General features: G+C 41.6%; 1 protein-coding gene across 1 annotated transcript in view; it reads left to right on the top strand.

Moving 5' to 3' along the window:
• Nucleotides 1-12,519, top strand: part of VOPP1 (VOPP1 WW domain binding protein) — a 438,410-nt gene extending 425,891 nt beyond the window's left edge. Inside the window, exon 5 of the mRNA XM_085607625.1 lies at nucleotides 9,329-12,519. Coding sequence (XP_085463751.1) covers nucleotides 9,329-9,510 — 182 coding nt within the window. The 3' untranslated portion in view covers nucleotides 9,511-12,519. The remainder of the gene's footprint in view (nucleotides 1-9,328) is intronic.
• The last annotated feature ends 11,215 nt before the right edge of the window (nucleotides 12,520-23,734 follow it).

A 23,734-nucleotide genomic window follows, 5' to 3' on the forward strand; every position in this document is an offset into this window, starting at 1 on the left:
TGCATGAATTGTGAAACATGCAATTTAAAGTTAAGAAATTGAATGAATTGTGAGTTTAATTTGATTACAAAGAATATATATCATGATTGAAATGTAATTTTGCATGTTCAAAGATGGCGACCAAAGTCACATAGAACTGGTCCCTCATTTATGTTTACAGAATAAGATAAAAATCAATTTCCGTTTTGTACGCGAGCCGACACTGACGAAAGCTACGGCTGAAACGCGTCTGTTTGCACTAATAAATCCGAATTGGGATTAAAAATCTAACCGGAGTGCTGGTCCTTTGTTCACTTCGTGGAACTTTGGAGCGTTATGTGTTAACGGCTCGCCGCCGTTGGACCGGGCACCCGCCGAGACAGAGTGCGGGCTTTTTGGGCGAAACGAACAGGAGCAGCGACAATTCGAGACAAGCCTGCACCGCCGCGAGAAATCGTTGTTCTCCGAAGCGTGAAGCGACAAGTAACAGGTTCCGCTACAGACAGCGAGCAGAGAAGACTTCACGAAGCTCGAAGGTAGGAGACAACGACATTGCTAGGATTGCGGCATCGGCGAGTTAGAGGTGCTACAACAATTTGAAAAACATTGAGATGTTTAATGAATCGGCTCGCCGGGAGGCGGCGATTGACATGTTTAGAACCCGCTCTGCGGGGGATACGCAAAGTTCAGCTCGAGTGCAGGACACAGTGCAAAGTAACATCCGAGTGCAGTATCAACAATTTGAAAGGCTGCACGAAAGAGAGATAAGAAAATGGTGGGAGGCAACTTCGTTGCAACATTATGTCGATGCCAGTAGAGTCCCACGAGGTCTTCGTATATACACGATACCATCCTATGAGAACCCGGACCCGGATTTATTAACTGAATGGGCGGAATTCACAGCCCATACATCAGAAGGCATTCTGAAAATGTTAATAAAATATGCATGGAAGGACCGTGAAAAAGCATTGAGGGATATCGAGTCCTTGGAGAAAATAATCCTGGAGTCAACGGAACAAATAAAACATGATGAAGAGAAGGAGCAGATGAAAAAAAGACTAGCTGCCTATGAGAAAAAGATACAACTAAGGAAACAACAAAAATTCGACCGGGATGCCCAAGATTATGAAAAGGGAAGAATTTTAACCTTTGCCAGGAAGTTTGATGCACCCCGTCGAAACTTGAGAGCACGGGCGGGCAAACCGATCGAAGTCGCAGTCACTTCGGAATCGGAGGTGACCAGCGCAGAACAATCGGAGGAAGAAGGCTCCTGCACCGCACCTCGACAAACTCAACAACCTTCTTTTCACGAGGAGTTCGATCTCATCAGGCAATCTTGGCTAAGAGGGGGGAAAGGTCGTCCCCCGGAGCAATCTGCAAACACAACCGCATCCAGAGGAGGGGCGGAAGGAAACACAAGGGCCGGAGCAAGAGGCGCCAGGAATCGAAGGGGACGATACAATCGGAAATAGAAGACAATCTGAACATCATTAACCTTTCACCTAGGATTTTGAGTACGGAAGAAGAAAAGGTACTCAAACTTGGTTTAACTTTTTGTCCCACTGGCTGCTATGAATATACCCAAACGCGAATAGACTTATTTAAATTTGTACGAAAATTAAAACTAATGAAATTTTTCAAACAAAGAAATCCCGCGCAACAAAGCGAAACTATCCAGAAAGGGAGACGGCTTGTAACAACAGAGCCAAGTGAAATGAGTGTTCGTGATTTGGAAACATTGGCAATTTTGGAGGAGCTGGGGGAAGAAAGCGGCTCCCAGTTACCCTTAGCGAAGGATAACCGACAACGCGCAGCAGAGATGGGAATAATTCAAGTGGGGGAAAAAACCCCCTTCAGACCATCTTCACGTTTCATTCCACAACTTCCTATGGATGCCATTGATATATTCTCGGAATCAGTAATTCAGGACCTCAAAGAACTCAGAAACAGAGAGGGAAGTTGCAAAAGCAAAAATCAACGACAATGGAACTTATCCTTGAACCAGAGAAAGGCAATACAGAATTTACAACAGGATGCTTCTATAATCATAAAACCTTCAGATAAGGGCGGCAATGTCGTCATACAGACCTACACAGGTTATTGTAAGGAAGCTCTCCGCCAATTACAGGATGAAGCTAACTATGCCCTAACGACTGAAAAAGAATACAGGATTAGCATTCAGAACTATGCCAATTTGATCCAAAAATGGTTCGAAAGAGGAACGTTGTCCAGGGAAGAATTATTGTTCTTACAAAACAACAATCCAAAGATGCCTACATTTTATCATTTACCGAAAGTGCACAAAGACACAGTGAACCCACCTGGAAGGCCAATAGTGTCTTCAATTGGAGGTTTGACTGAGAACATGTCCAAATTTATTGATTATTTTTTAGCACCTTTGGTTGTTCAGACAAGTTCTTATACGAGGGACACTAAGGACTTTCTGAAGCAAATGCAGGGCATCACATGGGAAAATGATTTCCTAATGATAACCATGGATGTTTGTAATTTATACACGAGCATAAAACATCAGGATGGTCTAATGGCTGTAAAATTCTTCTTGGGGCAACGACCAGCGAGGCTTCTAGATCACAATGAAATGTTACTGGAGTTTATTGATTTTTGCTTGAACAATAACATCTTTGTTTTCCAAGATCAGAGGTATCGACAGACAATGGGTACTGCCATGGGCACCTGCTTCGCCCCCAGCTATGCGAATCTTTTTGTAGGCTGGTGGGAGAAGCAGGTAGCCTGGGCAGATGACAATAGCATTTGGGTGGACCAAGTTGTCTGCTGGCGTCGTTACATTGACGACCTCTTCATTATTTGGAAGGGGTCCAAACAATCAGCAGAAGAATACATCACTGCTCTCAATGTAAATAACTATAACCTGCGATTTACCCATGAAATAAGTGATAAGGAAATACACTTTTTAGACATAAGGGTCTTTGTAAAGGCTGGTATGATTCAGACATCATTGTACAGGAAGACCACAGCAGGCAACTCTATTTTGCATGGCGGGAGTAGCCATCCGAGAAACCTGATAGGTAGCATTCCGTATGGCGAGTTGCTGCGTATCAGGAGGAATTGCTCTATGGATGAGGATTTTGACCAAGCAGCCAATGACAGCGTTAGACGCTTTAAAGCTAGAGGATACTCACAAAAGGTATTGAATGAGGCACAATTGAAAGTCAAGGAAGTGACAAGACTAACCTTGCTAGAAGACAGTCCCAAAAAGAAAGATGAGGCAGGAAGCTTAAGGTTAATTACTACTTATACTTCATCAGCAATGAGGATAAGACAGATATTACGAAGGCACTGGAGGATTCTCAGAATGGACACTACTATAGGTAGTTCTCTGACTGATAATCCTCAGATTACTTTTAGGAAATCAAGATCCCTAAAAGATCTATTGGTACAGAGTCACCTAAAAAAAACATCTGTTTCCACCTTGGGACTGGGGGACCTTAAAGGTTCATTTCCCTGCGGGAAATGCAAGGCGTGCCAGGCAAGTAGGAAGACCATTATGTACACCATTCCGGGATGTGAAACCCCAAAAAAGATTACTAAATTCATAACTTGCACTACACCATTTGTGGTATATTGCCTCGAATGCCCCTGCAACTACCGTTATATAGGTAGTACGGTAAATGCGGTCAAGATGCGCATCCTAGAACATCAAAGGGCAATGCAATTGCAAATAGAGATGTCAATTACCCTGTTGCACGACACTTTGCCTCTCACCACAACAGTGATAGAACTCTCCTCAGTTTTTTCAGTCTGGATTGTATACCAAAAGATATCAGAGGTGGAGAAAGGGAAAAAGCTCTGAGACGCCTGGAATCCAGGTATATTATTGAACTCCAGACAAAAACACCTGAGGGACTGAATTCAGGGGAGGAATTAATTACTCACCCATGAGAAACCATTTTGTCACTGTGTTCCTAAATTTGAGCTGAATAGTAACTAAAGAAAAAATGTAAAACTAGTATAAATGTGATTAATGTAGTAATGAGATGTCTCATTTGAAGTGCACTAATGATATTGTGAAAATACAATCTCAGGGTATGCCCATCCAGGGCTTTATACTTACAGAATATGATGAAAATGGGATGCCTCATCGCGAAAGAATTCAAGAATTGTGAAACATGCAATTTAAAGTTAAGAAATTGAATGAATTGTGAGTTTAATTTGATTACAAAGAATATATATCATGATTGAAATGTAATTTTGCATGTTCAAAGATGGCGACCAAAGTCACATAGAACTGGTCCCTCATTTATGTTTACAGAATAAGATAAAAATCAATTTCCGTTTTGTACGCGAGCCGACACTGACGAAAGCTACGGCTGAAACGCGTCTGTTTGCACTAATAAATCCGAATTGGGATTAAAAATCTAACCGGAGTGCTGGTCCTTTGTTCACTTCGTGGAACTTTGGAGCGTTATATATATATATATATATATATATATATATATATATATATATATATATATATATATATATATATATATATATATATATATATATATATATATGCTGGCTTGGTTGTACCAGCACTCGCGGGAGATTTTTCAAACCAAACACAAACAAGACATTTCGGTGACTGCCTTCTTCAATATATATATATATATATATATATATATCAAGAAGCACTCCACCAATATACATATATATACCAAGAAGCACTCCACCCTTCCTTCGGCAATCGCCTCAAAAACACCAGGGCACTGACCTCAGTTTGGTGCAGCATCAGAGTTTATTTGCTCTTTCCATGAACCGCCATGACGCGTTTTGATCTCTGAGGGTCTTGCTCACATGACGCGCATCACGGTGACAGGTTAGTTTTTATACCATTTTTTTATGTGTACGTGCTTTTTTCTTCTTAAAGTGACAAGTGCAATCATAGACATAAACAACAGATTAACGATGTTGTTTACGTTTTTCGGTTGCTGGTTTAACATACACTCAGGTATAAATACCAAAATTGATACATTAAATGAGAATCATAAAATCATCAATTGTTGAAACCATAAAACCTTAAAAAAAAACTTAAAAACCATATAGGTTTCACTGTACTTTATAAAAAGTAATAAAAGACTCACATGAAACATGCAATATGTAAAATTTTATGCATCCCTTAATTTTTGTCGAAATTATCTACACATACATACATACATACATACATACATACATATATACAGCCCAAGGATGATGATTTCCCATTGTGATACCTACAATGAGGCTCTAGAATAACGCTGTCCATCTGGGATTGCCCCAGTCTTCTGTCCTCGCCCGTTTTCTTTTAGATTGTGCTAGGCTTTTTAGGGGGTCGAATTTGGTGATTCCAATATTGTTTTACTTGTGTTATTATGCACTATGCACAGATATTTTAGCTTGGACCTTTTCCACTTCATGGCTTTAGGGAAGTGTAATGTTGTTTATTTCTTCTAAGTAGCAATTGAAGCCATTTTTTGAGATCCTGACCAGATACTTGGGGGCATGGATCAGCAATCAGTGTTTGTTCTGCTTTTACATGGTCTTCGACCAAATTTAGCTTGGTGGAAATTGCCCCCATGGCCAAGGTAAGGTAAGTAGTTATTGAGGGAGAGGAACATGAGTCCTTCTTGCCAACCATAGGGGCTAAACTTCTTCCCCATCTTAGTGAAGGGTCCACTACCCCACAGCGATAATTAAGAAGGTTAATAAAGTCAGCCCAACATGGTTGCAGCCCCACTGAGATAGAACGTGGAAGGAACCAATTTTTATAGAGCTTCTCTTCTAGGTATTGACACCTCCTCCCAAGATGTAGTACCAAGAGACAGAGCCCAGCCCAGTCTCAGATGGGCTCAGATGGACCTGCTCTTGGCACAGTCTTTGCCTGGGTACATGCCCGGACATGTTCCGTGCTGCAGGAGGTAAGCATCCTTTAAGTAGTGAGCCCGACTGGCGCTTATGTGTTCTCCCGCCTCCTCCTCCCCAGCTTACAGGCAATGCAGTATGGGGCTTGCAGTCGGCCCTGGTTCACCAACTCTGTATTTTGGTAATTGATAGTGCTTTTGTTCCTTCACACAATAAATCTTCCTTTCAAATCATAACCTCTATCATTAGTTCTCCATGAAGTGTCCTCTATGGCCATTTCTGTCTCTGGAGCCTGTAAAGAGGAAGATGTACAGCCAAGAAAGGTCTATCCTGTACTACTGCAGCTTACCCTCTCTTTTACCCAAATAGTCTAGCTCGAGAGTACATGTAGGAAAAAAGAGGTCCAGTCAAGTTGGGTTTGTCTGGATACTCCTGCTGTGTTCCACTGTAGCCTCAAGTTGGGAATCTATCCCTACTTGAGGCCACATCTTGTTCTCATTTTCCAAATGATCTATTAATGCTGGATTTTTGTGACCCCCCTGATTGCACTTCTTGAATATTCACTGTGTGATTTTGTGATGTGATGGAATGTGGCCATAGCTTTTAGGCTGAACCCTGGAAAACTAGGGCTGAAATTCAGGCAGTCCCTCTTGAACTAAATCTCTTATAGTCTGATAGTTAACCTGCAGAGTTCAGGATCACGACTAGAGATCAAAAGTTGTTACTCAAAGGCGTAAGTTCAGTTTGTAAAAAAAAAAGTCCTAATTCCCAAAGGTAACTTGCAATTCTTACACTTTTGTGTAACTTTACTGCTTTTGACTATTCACAAGATACCAGTGAAAATTACTTCGAAAAAAAGTAGTAAGTCTAGCACCACACATGGCCTACCACTGGTACTACAACACCCTCAAATTGAAAATGATGGAGGCAGGGAGTTAACATATAACACCATATGAAATATTATTAAATGAAATTATTTGAAATTTAAAATAGAAATAATATAAATAAATGTAATTTATTGTTAAAAAATTAAAAAATAATACACCTTTATCCTTTAATCATAAAATATTGTAAAAACCTTTTTTTAATAAAAAAAAACTCAATTTAAGAATATTTGTATTACAATATAATAAAATTACTTATATGGAGTTTAATAATTATTAATGCATATAAAAAATATTTTTTCTTAAGGTGAGATTTTTTTAAAGTTTAATTTACAGAAATAAAATGAATGCAATTTAATGCATTTCCATTTATTGAAGATTTATTTCAAAAGTTTACATTGCTTTTATTTTGTTGTACATTTAAAATAAATATTTTAAATGAATGTAAATAATTATTTAACATAAACATATTTTAAATATTTATTTTCAAATTCATCTTTTTTATTTTTCCCTATACTTTACCATGTGGTGATCTTTGCCCTGACTTAAGAGCCTCCCTGTGGCAAAGTATAGGAAAAATAAATACAATTAATTAATTTGAAAATAAATATTAAATATGAATGTAAATTGATTTATATTTTAAATGTTGAACAAAACAAGAACACACAGCTACTGCAGTATTAATAAATATTTAATTATTGGAAATATATTAACTTCAATTAAATTATTCTTTAAGTTTCAACTAAAAAATAAATTCCCACCTAAGCAATAAAAAAAAAAGGATATACATTAGTAATATTTAAAATGATGTGGAGGATTACAAAAAATTAATACATTTTTTTATGCAAATTATTATTACAGTCATTTACCATTATTTGCTATGGGGTTTTATCTTAATTCCCTTCCTCCATTAATTCCATGGGAGGGTGTTGCAGTACCAGGGGTTGGCGATGTGTGATGCTATAGTTACTGCTGTTTGTTTATAGTAACTTACTCCCAGATTTTGTGAGTAGCCAAACGTAGTAAACGTACTCAAAAATGTAAAAAGTGTGAATCAGGTCCATTGAGTCTAACTCTAGATGTCTTCTCGTGGAATATTTCCCATAAAACACAGAGCCTGATTTACAAAGGTAAACAAAGGCCTGCCCTATCTTTTTATGTGCTGTGCTATCTTTTTATAGACTGTGTCTTGCCTCCACGCAAAGGTCCGCGTACCCCCTTATGTTAGTCTGAAGCCAAGACGGTGAAGGTAGGATGCCTGGAGGTTTTTTCAAAGAGAAACCACCAGAAGCTTCTCCCACACTTCAAAGGCCCAACTGGGTATAAATACTGGACCTCAGACACCACCGCTTCAGTATACTTCTAGACCTGTGAATACTCTGCCAGGAAGAAGGACTGCATGCTGCCCTCTTGCCTGGATAAGAAGGACTGGACCTGCTTCTCTTGAGCTCAAAACCCAGAGTGACTCCAAGGGCTAGTTAGTTGGCCTTCTGTTCTGAAGCCTCAGACACAACAGGCTTCTGACAACCTTGCATCTGCACCTAAACTTTGCCATCTGTGAGTCTACCCTTTCAAGTGGTGCCACCCCAGTCCTGGGTCCCTAAAAGTGAGCTTAAGGTGTTTTGCCAGCCTCTGTGTACCCTCCAGAACCATTGCATCTTCTCTGCTATGTGGCCCAATCCCAAGCAGAACTACTTCATCTCGGCTGCTGCATGGGTTGGAGATGTCGCGAAGACTTGCATTGCGACTGCAGCCCGCATCGCCTTCAAAACTGCCACTGCATCAATTATCCTCGATGCAAGCTCTTGCATCTCTCATCGAGAGGAGCCTCTTTAACGACGCCCGACTGTGTCCCGCATCCCCGATTTCGCATCGCAAGCCACGTCGATGGGATCCTTGATGTTGACGCAACAGGACCTCACACTGGAGCATCGCAGCATCTCAGAACCAATGCATCGCTTGGGCTGTGTGTTGCATTTTCAAGGCGGATACACACAGCGCTCCGCAAACCAGGATTTAAGGTACTCTGTTCAGTGGGCCTAATTGGATCCCTGTAACCCGCTAATGCTCCATCGTGGTCTGCCTAAATGTATGAATTTGTCCCAGTCCGATGTGACCAGATATCCACAGTTTGTGCTTTATGCGTTTTCTTTCTATTGTCTCTAAAAAAAATTAAATTCAATATCCCCGGTTCTACTAATTGGATTTGTTTTGTTTTGATCTTGTTTTCTTTATTAAAAATCACTCTATAGTTCTAATATTGTTGTGGGCTCTTTTTGTGATGTGTTCTCACTGTGTTACAGTTTGAAGTGTTCTACAAATACTTTACACATTGTCTCTGAGTTAAGCCTGGCTGCTCTGTGCCAAACTACCCGAGAGTTGAGCACAGGTTAATTTAGGGTTTGCTTGTTACTTCACCCTGAGAAGAATTGTGGTTGCTGCTTGAGAAGGGTTTCACCCCCCTCAAATAGTGACCCAATATTAAAAGAGGGTAATTGTACTGATATGCCTAATTTACAAATATTTTGAATAACAAAACACGTGATCTGGTCCTGAAATATTATTGTACTAAAAGATTTTTGTCTCATTCCATTTCTTGTCAGGATCCGTGCAGCCAGGAATGCAATACTATTCTGATCCAGGAGGGCCAATGATGAACCCCATGGCTTCGGCATTCCATGTCCAGCCCAACTCACCTCAAGGAAATCCAGCGTACCCACCTCCGCCTTCCTACTGCAACACACCGCCCCCTCCATATGAGCAGGTGGTCAAGGACTTCAAGTAGCCTCTCTTTCTCCTCTTTAATGGACTCTGAGAGAGTAAGGAGCTCTAGCACAACCACCAACAGAACAGCCTCAGCTATTATGTATCTTCTTTGTTCATTGGTATTAGCGCTCTCCATGTTTCTGTTAGTTACAAAATACCAGTTCCTTTCCTGCTGACCCGATGTTTCTAAATCAACATTGAATTGATCTTTTTGCTTGCATCAAACACCTAGAGGCAGGGCTTGCCTTTGTATAATGCTATCTTTTGGAATCTTTTGTGCCCTGCAATGTCATTGTGCTCGGTGCAGTACACGTTAGATTGGATGATATCAACTCTCTTATAAAGCAAATGCTAAATATCTGGGTAGTTTAGAAAACTTCCTCTCCAGGTTTCGCACCTGCTGAAATCTACGTTTCAATATGAAATCATTGAAATCTTAAATGTTTCAGGGGAGAGGCAGAGAAATGGGAACAATACATGTCATTAGTATCTAAAGAAGGGGGCATCATCGACCACTTTCACCATACACCACTCTCCTGGTTGGCTTTATAGTCATGTCATTAAATTGAAAAATGCATTTTGGTAAGGGCTGCAGTTATGTTTACAATAATTCTCTAATGCTCTGCTGTTTCAGTACACAACAATAAATTCTGCATATTTATAAGTTGGCCTTGTCTCTCATTAGGGTCACTTGCTGCATTGAAATGATGTGCAAGTGGGGGGCGACTTAACCAGATCACTTGATAATCGAAGGAGCATGAAATATATGATCTGACCCCTGCAAACCTGATTTGATTTTTGCGTCTTTTTGTTAAAAGTTGCACTCAAGGGACAAAAGAGCACAAAACATCTACACTTATCTAGTAATCACAAGATTCGAATTTCTAAACTATGGACTTAACATCCTCTGACTCCATTAGTCACATAGACGCACAAGATCTTAAATATGTATATAAAAACATCACATGCTATTTGAAACCTTACATTCTGTACCAATAACTATAGTGTTTTTCCAAAACTCCCTCCCTCCCCGCATACAATTACCTTACATGTACAGAGCCTGGTGGCACCAACTACATTGCTGCCTGCCCTCCAACATTCTATAACTTTTATGTATCACAGTTCTGTCACTTTACAATTTTCTACTACCATTTTCAGTCATAAATATGTCTGATAAAGGTATATTCATAACCATCGCTTTCATCTGATAGGATGACAGCACTTCATGAGTATTTGTCCAGTTGCTAGTGACATCATGCATGCTTCGTCCGTGTTCAGTAGGTTGAGCATCAGATTCAAAATGTTACAGATGGCATGACCTTGAGGGGTCAAATTTAAAATGTTGTTGGGTAAGAGGAAGGAAGTACAGTACCGAGAGACAAGATGAATAATATTATACAATGCACCGTCTGGGTCTTGAGTAATACACTACCAAAATAAATAAATTCCACCGTAAACACTGAGAGGTGGGATAGTTTAGAATGTCATGCTTTATGTAAATGTGCCAGCCACCTGAATAATTAATGTGAATTTCTAATTCTGGTCAGGGTGTCAGGGTCTGCCATCAAGAACAGGGTCGGTGGGCTACTGAAGACTTGCTGTATGGAGCAGTCCATTGGTGCTCTATGTGTCTTCATGAGGATTGCAACTCCAGTAAAGTTTCTAAATCGTGTGCTGTCGGGGGTGATTGATGGCTGCATGCACATCTGCAGTGAGGGATCAACCTGTAGGTTTGACAGTCTGTCATTTGCATGGAATTCTGATCTGCGTCTGTCATTGTGAAATGAGTAACACATTCAAACCTATGCACATGTTGCTGTGCAATAGCTTCTGCCCACATTCTATCCAGATATATATGTAGGAATGTTTTCAGGGGTTGAAACCTATTTCCATTTGTACAGAGAACGGAAAACAATGAGAAATGGTGTGAGAAATGAGTCTCACAATTATTATCATTGTTCTCACAAAACCTCAGAAAAGGCGCTAGTGCAAGCCACGATGCAAGGATTCACCATTAGGGTCTAGAAAGCCACTCGCACTTCTTTAATAATAAAACATGAATCAATCTCAGGTGTGCACAAGCTGACCATAAATCTAAGAAAAATGTTTACCTTTAAATCAATGCTCTGCGACCTTGCCCCTACAGGCAACTGAGATTAGCAGGCAGGAACATCTTCAAGGTTATACATGGAAATGAGAGGGACTGGATTGGCATTACAGGGCGAAACAACCAGGATGGAGGGGGAAGTGACATATGGAATACCAGAATGCCTCCTACCCTGCTGGGGCAGCGGAGAAGTCACTCCAGCCCACCCTGCGGCACAACACCCACCACATTTTAAGTTGCCTGTCTTTTCCAGTTTTCCAGAAAGGCATTTCTGATGGAAGTGCCTCTACTAAAACACTGGGAGCACTTTTGGCAGAAGTTTATATTTGGGTGATTCAGCTCTTCTGCTTGATTTTTGTGCTTCTCAGAAACAAACCTCCACAGTGGACGATTGTTTCTGAGAAACATACAATCAAAGAAAGGCTCTCATGTAATGGGAGGTTTCTCCCCAAACACAGGGCCCCTGAATAAAACTGTGCATTGGAACGTCAACTCTAAATAGTACAGGCCTTCTGCAATCCACAGGCATAGCCCGGTGGTGGATAGGCTGGGGTTCTCCTATGGTAGAGCCAGATGAGGTTCTGCTCCCGGAATCCTGGCAGTTTTCCTAACTGCAAATGAGGTGGGTGAACCACAAGTCTTGCTGACTTCTGCTCCACAAAACTCAGTTGTTTACTAAATGGAGCACACATACCTTGGACAAACACCATTTTCAATTAATTAACAAATATATAAATGTAATGCATTCTAATAATGGCATCTGCGTCTCATGTGTCTGTATAGAATTACTGATCCACAATAAGAAAATAAGTAATAAGTATTAAAAATGTCTGGCTTTTCTTATCTTGGGGATTGACTCTCACACCAATTAAGTCTTGTACAGTGAAAACAACATGAAAAAAATTGCAAGTAAACATCAAATCGTAATTCTACCCTGTGCAATTATATTTTTGTGTTTTATGGTGTGGGTGAGAATAGTGCAGGTATTTAGGAACATTCCATAATTAGGACACAAAAAATGTACAGCTCTTTAATGTGTATGTAGGTAACTGAAGCATAAATCTGGTATGAGTGTGGTGCAAAGCTAGCTGGAAAGCAGTGTGGCACTGTATCAATCAACCAATGAGCATTTGTAGAGCACGGCACTTTCACCCATGGGGGTATATGGGCACAGGGGTGCTAGGTCTCTGTCATGCCTGCTCCCTCTATGACAGGTCTAGAGGAAACAGCGAGAAGAGGGAAGAAACAAGCTGAAAAAGGCAAAAAAGAGGTCAGAAAAACAAGCGAGCACAAAGGGCAAAACAGAAGGCAGAACAACAAGCAGAAAAGGCAAAACAGAGCAGGAAACGAGCAGAGGAGGCACAACAGGGGGCAACAGATAGATAGGCAGCAGAGGGTATCGGAGTGCGGGCAAGTTGGAGAGAACTGTTGCAGGCAAAGCTGGCACAAGGACCTGCTCATTGAGGTTGTGCTGCAGCCTCCATTAAGTAGATCCTGGGGGGAGGGATGGGTGCTGGGTGGTGGGAGGAGGGAAACAGTGGAAGGAGGGAAATGGGAGTAAGAGGGAAGAAACAAGCAGAAAAAGGCAAAACAAAGGGCAGGAAAAACAAGCGGGAAAGGCAAAACAGAGGGTAGAAAGATGTTCCGGAAAAGGCAAAGCTGAGAGCAGAAGATGAGGAGAAAAGGCAAAACAGAGCAAAATAATGCAAAACAGAGGGCAGAAAGACGAGCAGAGAAGGCAAAGAGAAGGGCAGAAAACTGAGTAGAAAATACAGAACAGAGGGCAGAAAAACAAGCAGGAAAGGCAAAACAGAGCAGAAGGGAACAAAACAGAGGACAGTAAAACAAGCAGGAAAGGTAAAACCGAGTGTAAGTGGGCAAACTGAGGGCAGAAAAACAAGCAGAAAAGGCAAAACAGAGGGCAGAAAAATAAGCAGAAACAATCAATCAATCAATCAATCAATCAGGGAATTTGTATAGCACACTACTGACCCGTGAGGGTCTCAAGGCGCTGAAGGGAGGGGGGAACCACTACTGCTCGAAGAGCCAGGTCTTGAGATGTCTTGTGAAGGTGAGCAGGTCCTGGTTCTGCCGTAGGTGGGTGGGGAGGGTGTTCCATGTCTTGGCGGCGAGGTAGGAGAATGATCTGCCGCCGGTGGTCTTTCTTTGGATGCGGGGGACAGCAGCGAGGGCGAGGTTTGCTGAGCGGAGCTGGCGGGTGGGGGTGTAGAAGTTGAGTCTGTTGTTCAGGTAGGCTGGTCCGGTGTTGTGGAGTGCTTTGTGTGCGTGGGTGAGGAGTTTGAAGGTGATCCTCTTGTCGACGGGGAGCCAGTGCAGGTCTTTCAGGTGGGGGGTGATGTGGCTGCATCGGGGTACATCGAGGATCAGACGTGCAGAGGCGTTTTGGATGCGTTGTAGTTGATGCAGGTGTTTGGCTGGGATTCCTGCATAGAGTGCGTTGCCGTAGTCCAGCCTGCTGCTGACGAGGGCCTGTGTAACAGTTCTCCTTGTTTCGGACGGGATCCACTTGTAGATCCTGCGGAGCATGCGGAGGGTGTTGTAGCAGGAGGAGGAGACGGCGTTGATCTGCTTCGACATGGAGAGGGAGGAGTCGAGGGTGAATCCGAGGTTGCGTGCGTGGTCGGTAGGCGTGGGTGCCGTTCCCAGCGTTGTAAGCCACCACGAGTCATCCCAGGCCGAGGGGGTGGAACCGAGGATGAGGACCTCCGTCTTGTCCGAGTTCAGTTTCAGACGGCTGCTCTGCATCCATTCGGCGATGGCCTTCATTCCCTCGTGGAGGTTCGTTTTGGCGGTGTGCGGGTCCTTGGTGAAGGAGAGGATGAGCTGGGTGTCGTCGGCGTAGGAGATGATGTTGAGGTTGTGCTGGCGGGTTACTTGTGCGAGGGGGGCCATGTAGATGTTGAACAGCGTCGGGCTGAGTGATGATCCCTGGGGTACGCCGCAGAGGATGTTGGTGGCTTCGGATATGAAGGGTGGGAGTCGGACTCTCTCGGTTCTGTCGGAGAGGAAGGATGTGATCCAGCTGAGGGCTTTCTCATGGATCCCGGCTTCTTGAAGGCGTGTTTTTAGGGTGCGATGGCAGACCATGTCGAAGGCGGTCGAAAGGTCCAGGAGGATGAGGGCTGAAGTTTCGCCGTTGTCGAGTTGTCGCCTGATGTCATCTGTGGCGGCGATGAGGGCTGTTTCCGTGCTGTGGTTTCGTCTGAAGCCGGACTGGGACGGGTCCAGGATGTTGTTGTCTTCGAGGTGGCGGGTTAGTTGCGCATTGACGATTTTCTCGATGACCTTCGTCGGGAATGGGAGGAGGGAGATGGGTCGGAAGTTCTTGAGGTCCTTGGGGTCCGCCTTGGGCTTCTTGAGGAGGGCGTTGATTTCGGCGTGCTTCCAGCTGTCCGGGAATGTGGCTGTCTCGAAGGAGGCGTTGATGACCTTCCGTAGTTGGGTTGCGATGGTTGCGTCAGCTTTGTTGAACACGTGGTGAGGGCAAGGGTCTGACGGTGATCCAGAGTGGATGGAGTTCATGACCTTGCGTGTTTCTTCGTCGTTGACGTTGGTCCAGGAGGTCAGGTGGTTGGCAAAACAGAGGGCAGAAAAACGAGCAGAAATGGAAAACATAGCAAGAAACGAGCCTAGGAGGTGCAAACAGAGGACAGTAGGTAGACAGGCAGCAGAGGTTAGCAGACTGAGTGCAAGCTGGACAGAACTGTTGCAGGGGGAGCTAGCACAATGACCTGCTCATGTATAGACACACAGATGATGGACGGAATGCAAAGCAAATCAAACCTTCCCCCGTCAAGAGATCTGGGCTAAATCCATCATTCTTTTCCTCACCATGTCACCCCAGTTTAGACGCAGCCATTTGCAAATCAATCTTGACCCTGTGCCTCATGAGAACAGTCCAGCCCGAACTGCCAAGCCAGGTCCTCCCCGGACCAGAAACAAGCATCCTGGGACCAGTTTTAGAGCATCACCCCCTCTGCCAGGCTAGTTTGAACCCAGTTCCTTTTGCACTGCTCATGTATAGAGTCAAAGGCAAATATACAGTCAATAGAGGGGTAGATTGTGATTGTGAGAGAGTTTAGGATGTTAGTTAGGTCTGTAAGAGACCTAACCTAACTAACCTGTAAGAGACAGGGCTTGGAAGGATGACATTAGGTGATGCAGTGTGGACAGATGGGTGTCAGAGAAAAAGCAAGCTTGGTATTGTCGATGTGTTTCTAGATGTATCCTTGAAGAGAAGGTTAATGGCTTGACACTTGTCTTCAGAGTGTGGGATTGGAGGTTCAGGCGGGTTTGATGCAGTGCCTGATAATATGTAAGAAGCGGGACAGTCACAAATGTGTAGTACATATGAGTCACATAGAATGCTGCCCTCGGAGGTTGGGTATCTGTAGTGAAGGAGTAATCTAAGACCTTTATGTTGTTAGAAATCTTGCTTGATTTTCCTCTGTAAACTGCATCAACATTAACTAAGCAGAAATGTCACTTATTAAATGATTTTGAGGCAATGATATGATCCATTCGAAAAGTCTGGAAAAGTATTTGATTGGCAACAAAAAACATTCCAAAATCCAGTGACATTTCAGCTAACCCTGTTTTTAAATCAGAAGTTTTAAAACATATATAGAATTCTTTCTAACCCTTAGCTCTCTATTCTCAATTTGTTTCCAGTTTTTCTGGTAATCATAACTTTGTTAGCATGTGCAAGGGATGGCTATTCAAAAATCTGCATCCTGTGTTTGAACTCTGCACTGCTGATCAAGCCTGACATCATACGCTTGATTCTGTGGCGACGTAAGGAGTAAAGTCTCTCTCCACCGTCCCATAGCCTTATCCTCCCCGCAACTGAACACTCGGGGAAACAGGCAACGTTGTGGACCTCGAGCCATTGGTACTCCCAGCCCCCAGTATCCACCTCTTGCCGGCCCCTAGGGAAGACTGTGGTCTGCCAGGGGGGATAGGATGTACCAGGCCAGGGCCTCGGTGGAAGCAGGCACCAGTGATGCACCAGTTAGCGGTAAGGGTAGGAATGTGCTACTACTCGCTGCGCGGTGGAAGTGGCTGGCATTAGGCCGGTGCGGATTGCCTTGGTGAGGAGTCTGCTCCCTCTTCCTGTGTCTAGAATTCAACAATGCACCATTTCCTCCCTGCACTCCCTTGCCACCTGGCCTGCATTGTAAAAGCGTTCTAACAGGCCTGCCTGCTAGTGAGGGTGTTCTGGCTGGCGGGGGCTCGCCACTTGTTTTCAGCAGGAAGGGAGAAGTGAAGACAGTGACAAAGGGAGTTACACTAGGTGCCTGCATGAGTAAAAGTGCTCATTATTGGAAGTTAAGAGGAGTTGCTTGTGGCCACATCAACTGCATTTGGAGCAGCATTTGAAACTACATGAGGCAGTGTGACATATACAAGTCTTTGTACATGCCGGGTTCAAAATAAGATATTCAGCTGGGCAGCTACATTTAGTAGACCTCTGCTACACCTGTGCCTGCCTGTAGTAATATAAGAACGGACAAAAAGGGGCAGCTGGTATTATCATAGGGCCCAAGAAGGCTCTGCAATGATTGTGCCCTCCTCCTGGCATTGGGTAACAATCGTACAGGTGGAGTGCTGGCACAAAGACTTGTGAATTACTACCAATAAAATATCACACAAAGATACTAAGGAGCAGGAATAGGGGACACTTCACATCTTCAATTAAGCCATAATCGTGGTTATCAGCCGTGTACTTTACTAAGGGGTTCATTGCATGAACAATAGATATGAGAAAGTGACCAGGATAAGACCACTTAAGGATAACGGGATCATGCGTTCAGGTCGGGAAAGAGCGCCTTTTCCCCCCAGAAGGAGAAAGAAGAAACTTCGATCATTGACAACTGCAAAAACATTTAAGGCAAAATTAAACAGGGTGAATCAACCATTAATATCACCCGTGGTACGGATGTATAAAAAAATCAATGAAAATCCTGCACAAGTTTGATTTTCTGAATGATCCGGTAGGAGCTATGCTTACTCTGCAAGAAGATTCATGTACTCTACAATACCACCAGCTAGTGGGGTGAACGCCTAAATCAAGACAATAATGGCAATAGCAGCATGGATCAGTTTAAATGGGGACTTTCAAGTAAGTTGTCAGAAAATAAGGTCTCTCAATGGGGACATATAACAGACTTGGAGATGCTCTCACTAGAGCCACTATCACCACAGCCTCCAAACATCTTTAACTTATCTCAGAAATCCACAGGAAACTATCATAGGCAAATTTTGACATCAGGCGTGCCAATCCCACTTGAAGTTACAGTATGTATTATTAAAAATCACAAAACTGCTTGTGAACCAATAAATCACACTCCTCAAAAAACCCAAATAAATCAAATGTGGAAATTTGGAGCAATAACATGCAAGATTTAATGGAACTAAGAATGTGCCACAATTTAATGCAGAAGCTAGAACCGATACGTTAAAGGAGATGTGGTATTGTGGTAATCCTACCAAGTAGAAGCTGAACCGACGAAAGCAGACAATCTCCAACTTTGGAGTACGCCGTGCTCAAACAGCTATCCTATCACTAGATCTCAGTCTACACAAGCTAAAATAGAAATGGAAGAACAATCAGGGCCATAATATATGAATAAAAGTCCAATACAACGTAACCTTGACTGTATTCGAGGCTACGGACACCATCAAATGTTGAATCAGGAGCTATATGGGATATCTTCTTTAAAACTTTGCAACTGACACAAAAAGCCTTTGTGTATCAATCAAATAAAATAGAAGTTCAAATTGACCACCTTAATGTCATGGCAAAATCAGGCACGGGAATTGGTCAGAAATTGGCCTCTTTGAACAATTTAATAACACCCGTGTAATTGGAAGAAACAACGTCATATATATAGACTGTACTTGTGCACCACTAATAAATTAGTCACAATTCCTGAAGCTTTGACTACTTTAATTGAAGCTATAAAAGGGAATCTGGAAAACCCAGGCTGCGATAAGAAATCCATGGTGCAATTAATGGAGGAAAGAGGCAAATTTGATAAAATAAGGTGTAACAGAATAGTCTCTCAAAACCAAATCACTGAGCCACTGGGTGAAAAGATGGGGGTGCCTGAAGGTCTGCAACCAATCCCTCCACCTTTCATAAAGTCGAAAAAACAAAAGAAAAACCTTCGCAAATCTAGAAATAAGATATAAAATAGGATAGCCAAAACCTCTTCTACAAAAGCAACAACTACAACAGGGGACAATATAATCAGGCCCAATGAGGAGCCTGGGAAAACTCAGATTCAGGACTGCATGGGATTAGTAAAAAGAAAAAAGCACTATTCTCTCTTCAACAAAAACTCAGGGAAAAATGCGAGGACCACCACCCCTGTTGAAATAAGTGAAGTAACAATAGATCCTACCGGACAACAGACCGAGGGCTCGCAGAATGTTTATACACCGCTGTACAACACCAAAAAAAGAGGTGGGTCAGTCCCAAAAAATTGTTGGAAAAGCCTGCGAAATATCTCATCTGTTGAAGAGAGTAAATCCACAACACATATGAACGTCCCATTGGATAAAGGCACCTTTGTCCATACAGATATATTAGGCAGATAAAAACGGCAAAAGGACGAGGCTTGGTTCCGCACAGTGGCAGATGAAAACATTACAGATAGCTCAATGCACACAAAAGCAATGACCCAACCATCGTCTATACAAAGTATAGACAAGATATGGCCAACATCCAAGCAGAACCCAGCCTCAGGACAGAGTTGTTAGACATGTTCCAGTTGAGTGCACCACCAAAAAAGGTTATATAACTCTTGGATCAGGTGATAAAATACCAACCCACGCCCGTAATGAAGGCAGTAGTCAAACAATCTTCACACTTGAATAACAGTCCAAGGGAAATCATGATATTTTGTACCATAGGTACAGCCTAAAACTCTTAAAAGCAATTCCATTGCTTGAAAAAATGTAAACAGAAGACATTGAATCTACCCAACAAAGAGGGTAAGAATCAAGAACTTATGCTGTTGACCTGGAATTCTAGTCAACTAGCTGGACAAATCCTTCAAGAAAAAGAGTTTTTCCTAAACTGGGGAATAAAAATCATCAGGCCTCCGCACATTCTTTATCCCAGGCCATTTGATTTACCAGAGAAATTTGATTATCCATGAAACATAGATGGTAATAGTCAAGTATATTCAATTCTCAAAAATCCTATTGGTAAAACAGCTACCTCATCACCAGCCTTATATACCAAGCTGCAAGCACAGAGGGGACCCTAATCTAACCAAGGTTGGTTGACAACAGCCCTACACGGTGGATCTCGGGCCTGACAGGAAAAAATAGTGTACCCAGCCACAATTACTCGTCCACACAAAGGAAACAATAAAGCTATGTCCATGGAACACAAATGGAGTACAAACTAAGACTCAAACTGCTTAATGGACTACTAGCACCAGAAATTTCAAATTGTATTACTTTCAGAAACATGGGCAATTCCAACATTTATGTTGGAAGGATTCACTGGATACTTTGCTCCAGCCACTAAAACTAAGAGATATGGGAGCCCAGGTGGGGGCCTAGAAACATTCATAGCAATTGACTTGAAGATGAGAAGCTAACAGGTAGACATAGATAAGAACAATATCTTATTAGTACAATTTCAAAATAGGAATAATATTACTACAAACCTTTTATTAATATTCAATGTTTATATAGCTCCTGATGCAAGTGTCAGAAAGTCAATGTCCAGTAAACTTATAAATATTTTATTACAACAATTACAAGATGCAACGCACCCGTAAATTATAATTACAGGACATTTTAAAATGAATCTGTTGTTGTTGTTTGCTCGAGATGATATTATATTGCACTTATAGGCTGTCTCCAATCAGTCATTACTGTAGAGCGGAATGGATCAGTTTGCTGAGTATTGGTAGAGAGTATTGGGTCGAGAGAGAGAGTGGGAATGAATCTAGTTAACGATCTGGGCTACCTTGGTCCAAGGGTCCTAAATGGAAGGCACCAACAAGATTTACCATCCGCATGGACTTACCAGGCATCAGGCATCTGCAATTGATTATACTATAATAACTTTACCTTTATTTCAAATGATATCTTCCTTTCATATTACAAAAACACTTGAGATCATGGACAACAAATCATGGAGATTCAGATCCAAGGTTCAAGAAATCAAAAGATAAAGTCCCTTTCTGGGGAGGTAATAAATGTAAACTATAGGAGGCTGTGTTGGCCGAAAGGAGCTAATGTCTCAATTAGGCATACAGCTCTAACAATAGTCGATTATTGTTGTTTGGTGGATTCAGCGCAATGGGCTCTTTTTACAGAGAAATAAATCGCCTCCTATGCATCAAAAAATAACCATAACGCTCGGCAATTTAAAGACCAAGGTCAAAATGTAAGCAGGTTTGGAGTATCAACTGCAAGTCGTATTCTGAAGAGGAATCCTAACAGAATTTTAAGACAAACAAAGAAGTGGCCAGGGAATCATAAGCTCTGCATCAAACTCAAGATGATATACAGAGATTTTTGAAGGTCAATGTGGGAAGAAAAATTAAAAGGAATACAAATATCCTGGGCAAAAATGCCAAAGTTTTGGAGGATGATCAATAGTTTAGATAGGGCCCCAACAACAGTTACAACACCTACTCTAACAGAAGCTGGTTGGATCAGTTTTTTAACAGAACATTTAAATCCAGCTTTTGACACCAAACGGTGTTCTATGCTACAAAGCCAGAGCAGAACAAATCAGATAACTCAAGGTGAAAGTAAGCTGACTATTACAGAAGAACAGGTATACAAACTCATCAACAAAACAAAGACAAGATGGGGCACCCGGTCCAAATGGAATCCCATTTGCTCTTTATAAGGATAATCCTACCTTTTGGGCAGGATACCTGATGAAAGTCTTTAACACTGCTCTTCAGTTAGCGATCATTCTGGATTCATGTCAATTATCTATAATAACGCCCACCTTCAAAAGTGGTGATTGGGCACAATCAGCAAACTATTGCCTAATAATGCTGCAAGATACCATGGCTAAACTCTATGCAGGAATTCTCCTGATAGAACTATCGCAATGGGCAGTTGCAAGACAGATTATTCCACCAAAACAATCGGGTTTTGTACAAGCGTTAGCTACGGCATACAATATTTTAACACTTGCTGTAATGATAGATAAATACAAATCCAGGAAGCAACCAATTTACCTGTACTTTGTATATTGTAAATCGGCGTTTGATTAAGTACAGCAGTAAATTCTCTGGCAAAAGTTGGTTAAACAAGGAATCTGTGCTAGTCTTCTAAAGGCAATTCAGTTATTTGTACTCTGACACGTGGGTCAGGGTGAGAAAATGCAATGGTTCATACTTAGCTAGAAAAATTAAGACCTCCCATGGGCTAACTAAAGCAAGGGTGCGTACTTGCTCCATACTAATGTATTTATTTTTGTTGGGCTTATCACAAGCATTGGACAAAGTAAATGCACATCCTCCCAAGTTAGATATTGAACTTACTATATGCTGACAATGTCATTTTTCCAAGTAAAACAAAGGTTGGATTGCGATGCCTTGTATACACAAAATCAAACTACTCTCTGGCTAGTGTCATGGTCATAAATGAGTAAAAGACAAAAGTAATTTAAGTAAGTCACAGGATACAGAGAAAACATGAGTGGTACTTACGAGACCTTCAACTGGAGCAGGTGAAAACACACAGGTATCTGGGAGTACTCTTCGATGACAAAGGCTCCTTTCGGCGGCACAAGATGGACTTGCAAATAGAGGCAACATCCTACTTTTAGCATTCTGTACTTTACAGAGGTCTCCAACCCATCTCCCCCTGCAAAAGGAAATAACTGCAAAATTACTGCCTAGTATCTCATACGGAAGTGAGGCACTATATGGTAGAGACTCTATAATCTTAAACAATATTATTACACAAATATTTACATTTCTTTTTCATCTCCCATGTAAGGCCTGACCAAAAGATGCCTTTTAATAAATGAGGAATAAGTACACGTAGACCAGCAGTAATAGCATGTTTTAAAAAATCAGACATAACCCTGAATGCCACGTTTACCAAATTTTTAATACTTGCAAAAAGGAAACTAGAATCTTACGATCCTATTTTAGTTTAACTTCATTGCATGTATTCACCGAAATATTTAAATAAAGCACCAAAATTGTTTACACTGAGAAGCTAGTTTGCACTTTAAGACTTGTACTTGAAGATCTACTCAGTGGAGATAATCAAGAAGATCAGTGTACTATTTTGACTGATTGCACATATTTGCAGAATAATTTAAATGAAGCACCAATTAGAGGATCATTTGTACATTAAGACTCGAACTTGCAGAACTACTCAGTCGAGACAACAAAGAGGATCAGTGTACTACTTTGACTAATTGTAGAAACTGGAGGTGGGCATTTTTGGAAATTTTAAATTTGATTTTTATACCTGTAATTTGAAAGCATTTTTATGTACGTGATTTTAAAAAGAGTTTTATTGCATAATTTGTTGTCTTTTTATACCATGTATTGTATGATTTTAATTAATCAAGCAATAACAATTTACTTCACTTTACTTAATCCCAAATATTAGTAAAACAAGATAAGGCAAGCTACAAAACTCAAACAAAATGTTGAATCTGGAGAAAAAGAAAGTGACACTATTTGGGTTTCGCCTTTGAGTCTCCTGTGAAAGTATTAATGTCATTATATTGTTACTATGGTCATCTTAGAGAAAGTTACAGCTATCAAGAATTGGTCAGCATGCCAAAAATTACTAAGAAATAATTTGCTCACGTATATTTTTAAAATAACGCGTTGGTCAATGTGCATCGTTTTGTAACTATCCTTGCTCCGAAGATTCTGCCCTAGCTGTACTACACCATTAAGTTAGAACTGACTACTTATTTGGTAATGGCAGCCACATTGTGGTATTGTAGCATGGTATAAATTGGACTTACAAAGAAAGTAATTGAGAAAAAAACAACTGCAGGATGAGACAGAGTGGCCGTGTAAAGTCAGCTTTGAAATTCTTTCATTTGCTACTTTTAGAGAGACAAGTTCACAGTTCTCTGCATGGTACATAAAGCACA

This window comes from Triturus cristatus, chromosome 5_2 (genome assembly GCF_964204655.1).
Source record: "Triturus cristatus chromosome 5_2, aTriCri1.1, whole genome shotgun sequence".
Lineage (NCBI taxonomy): Eukaryota > Metazoa > Chordata > Amphibia > Caudata > Salamandridae > Triturus > Triturus cristatus.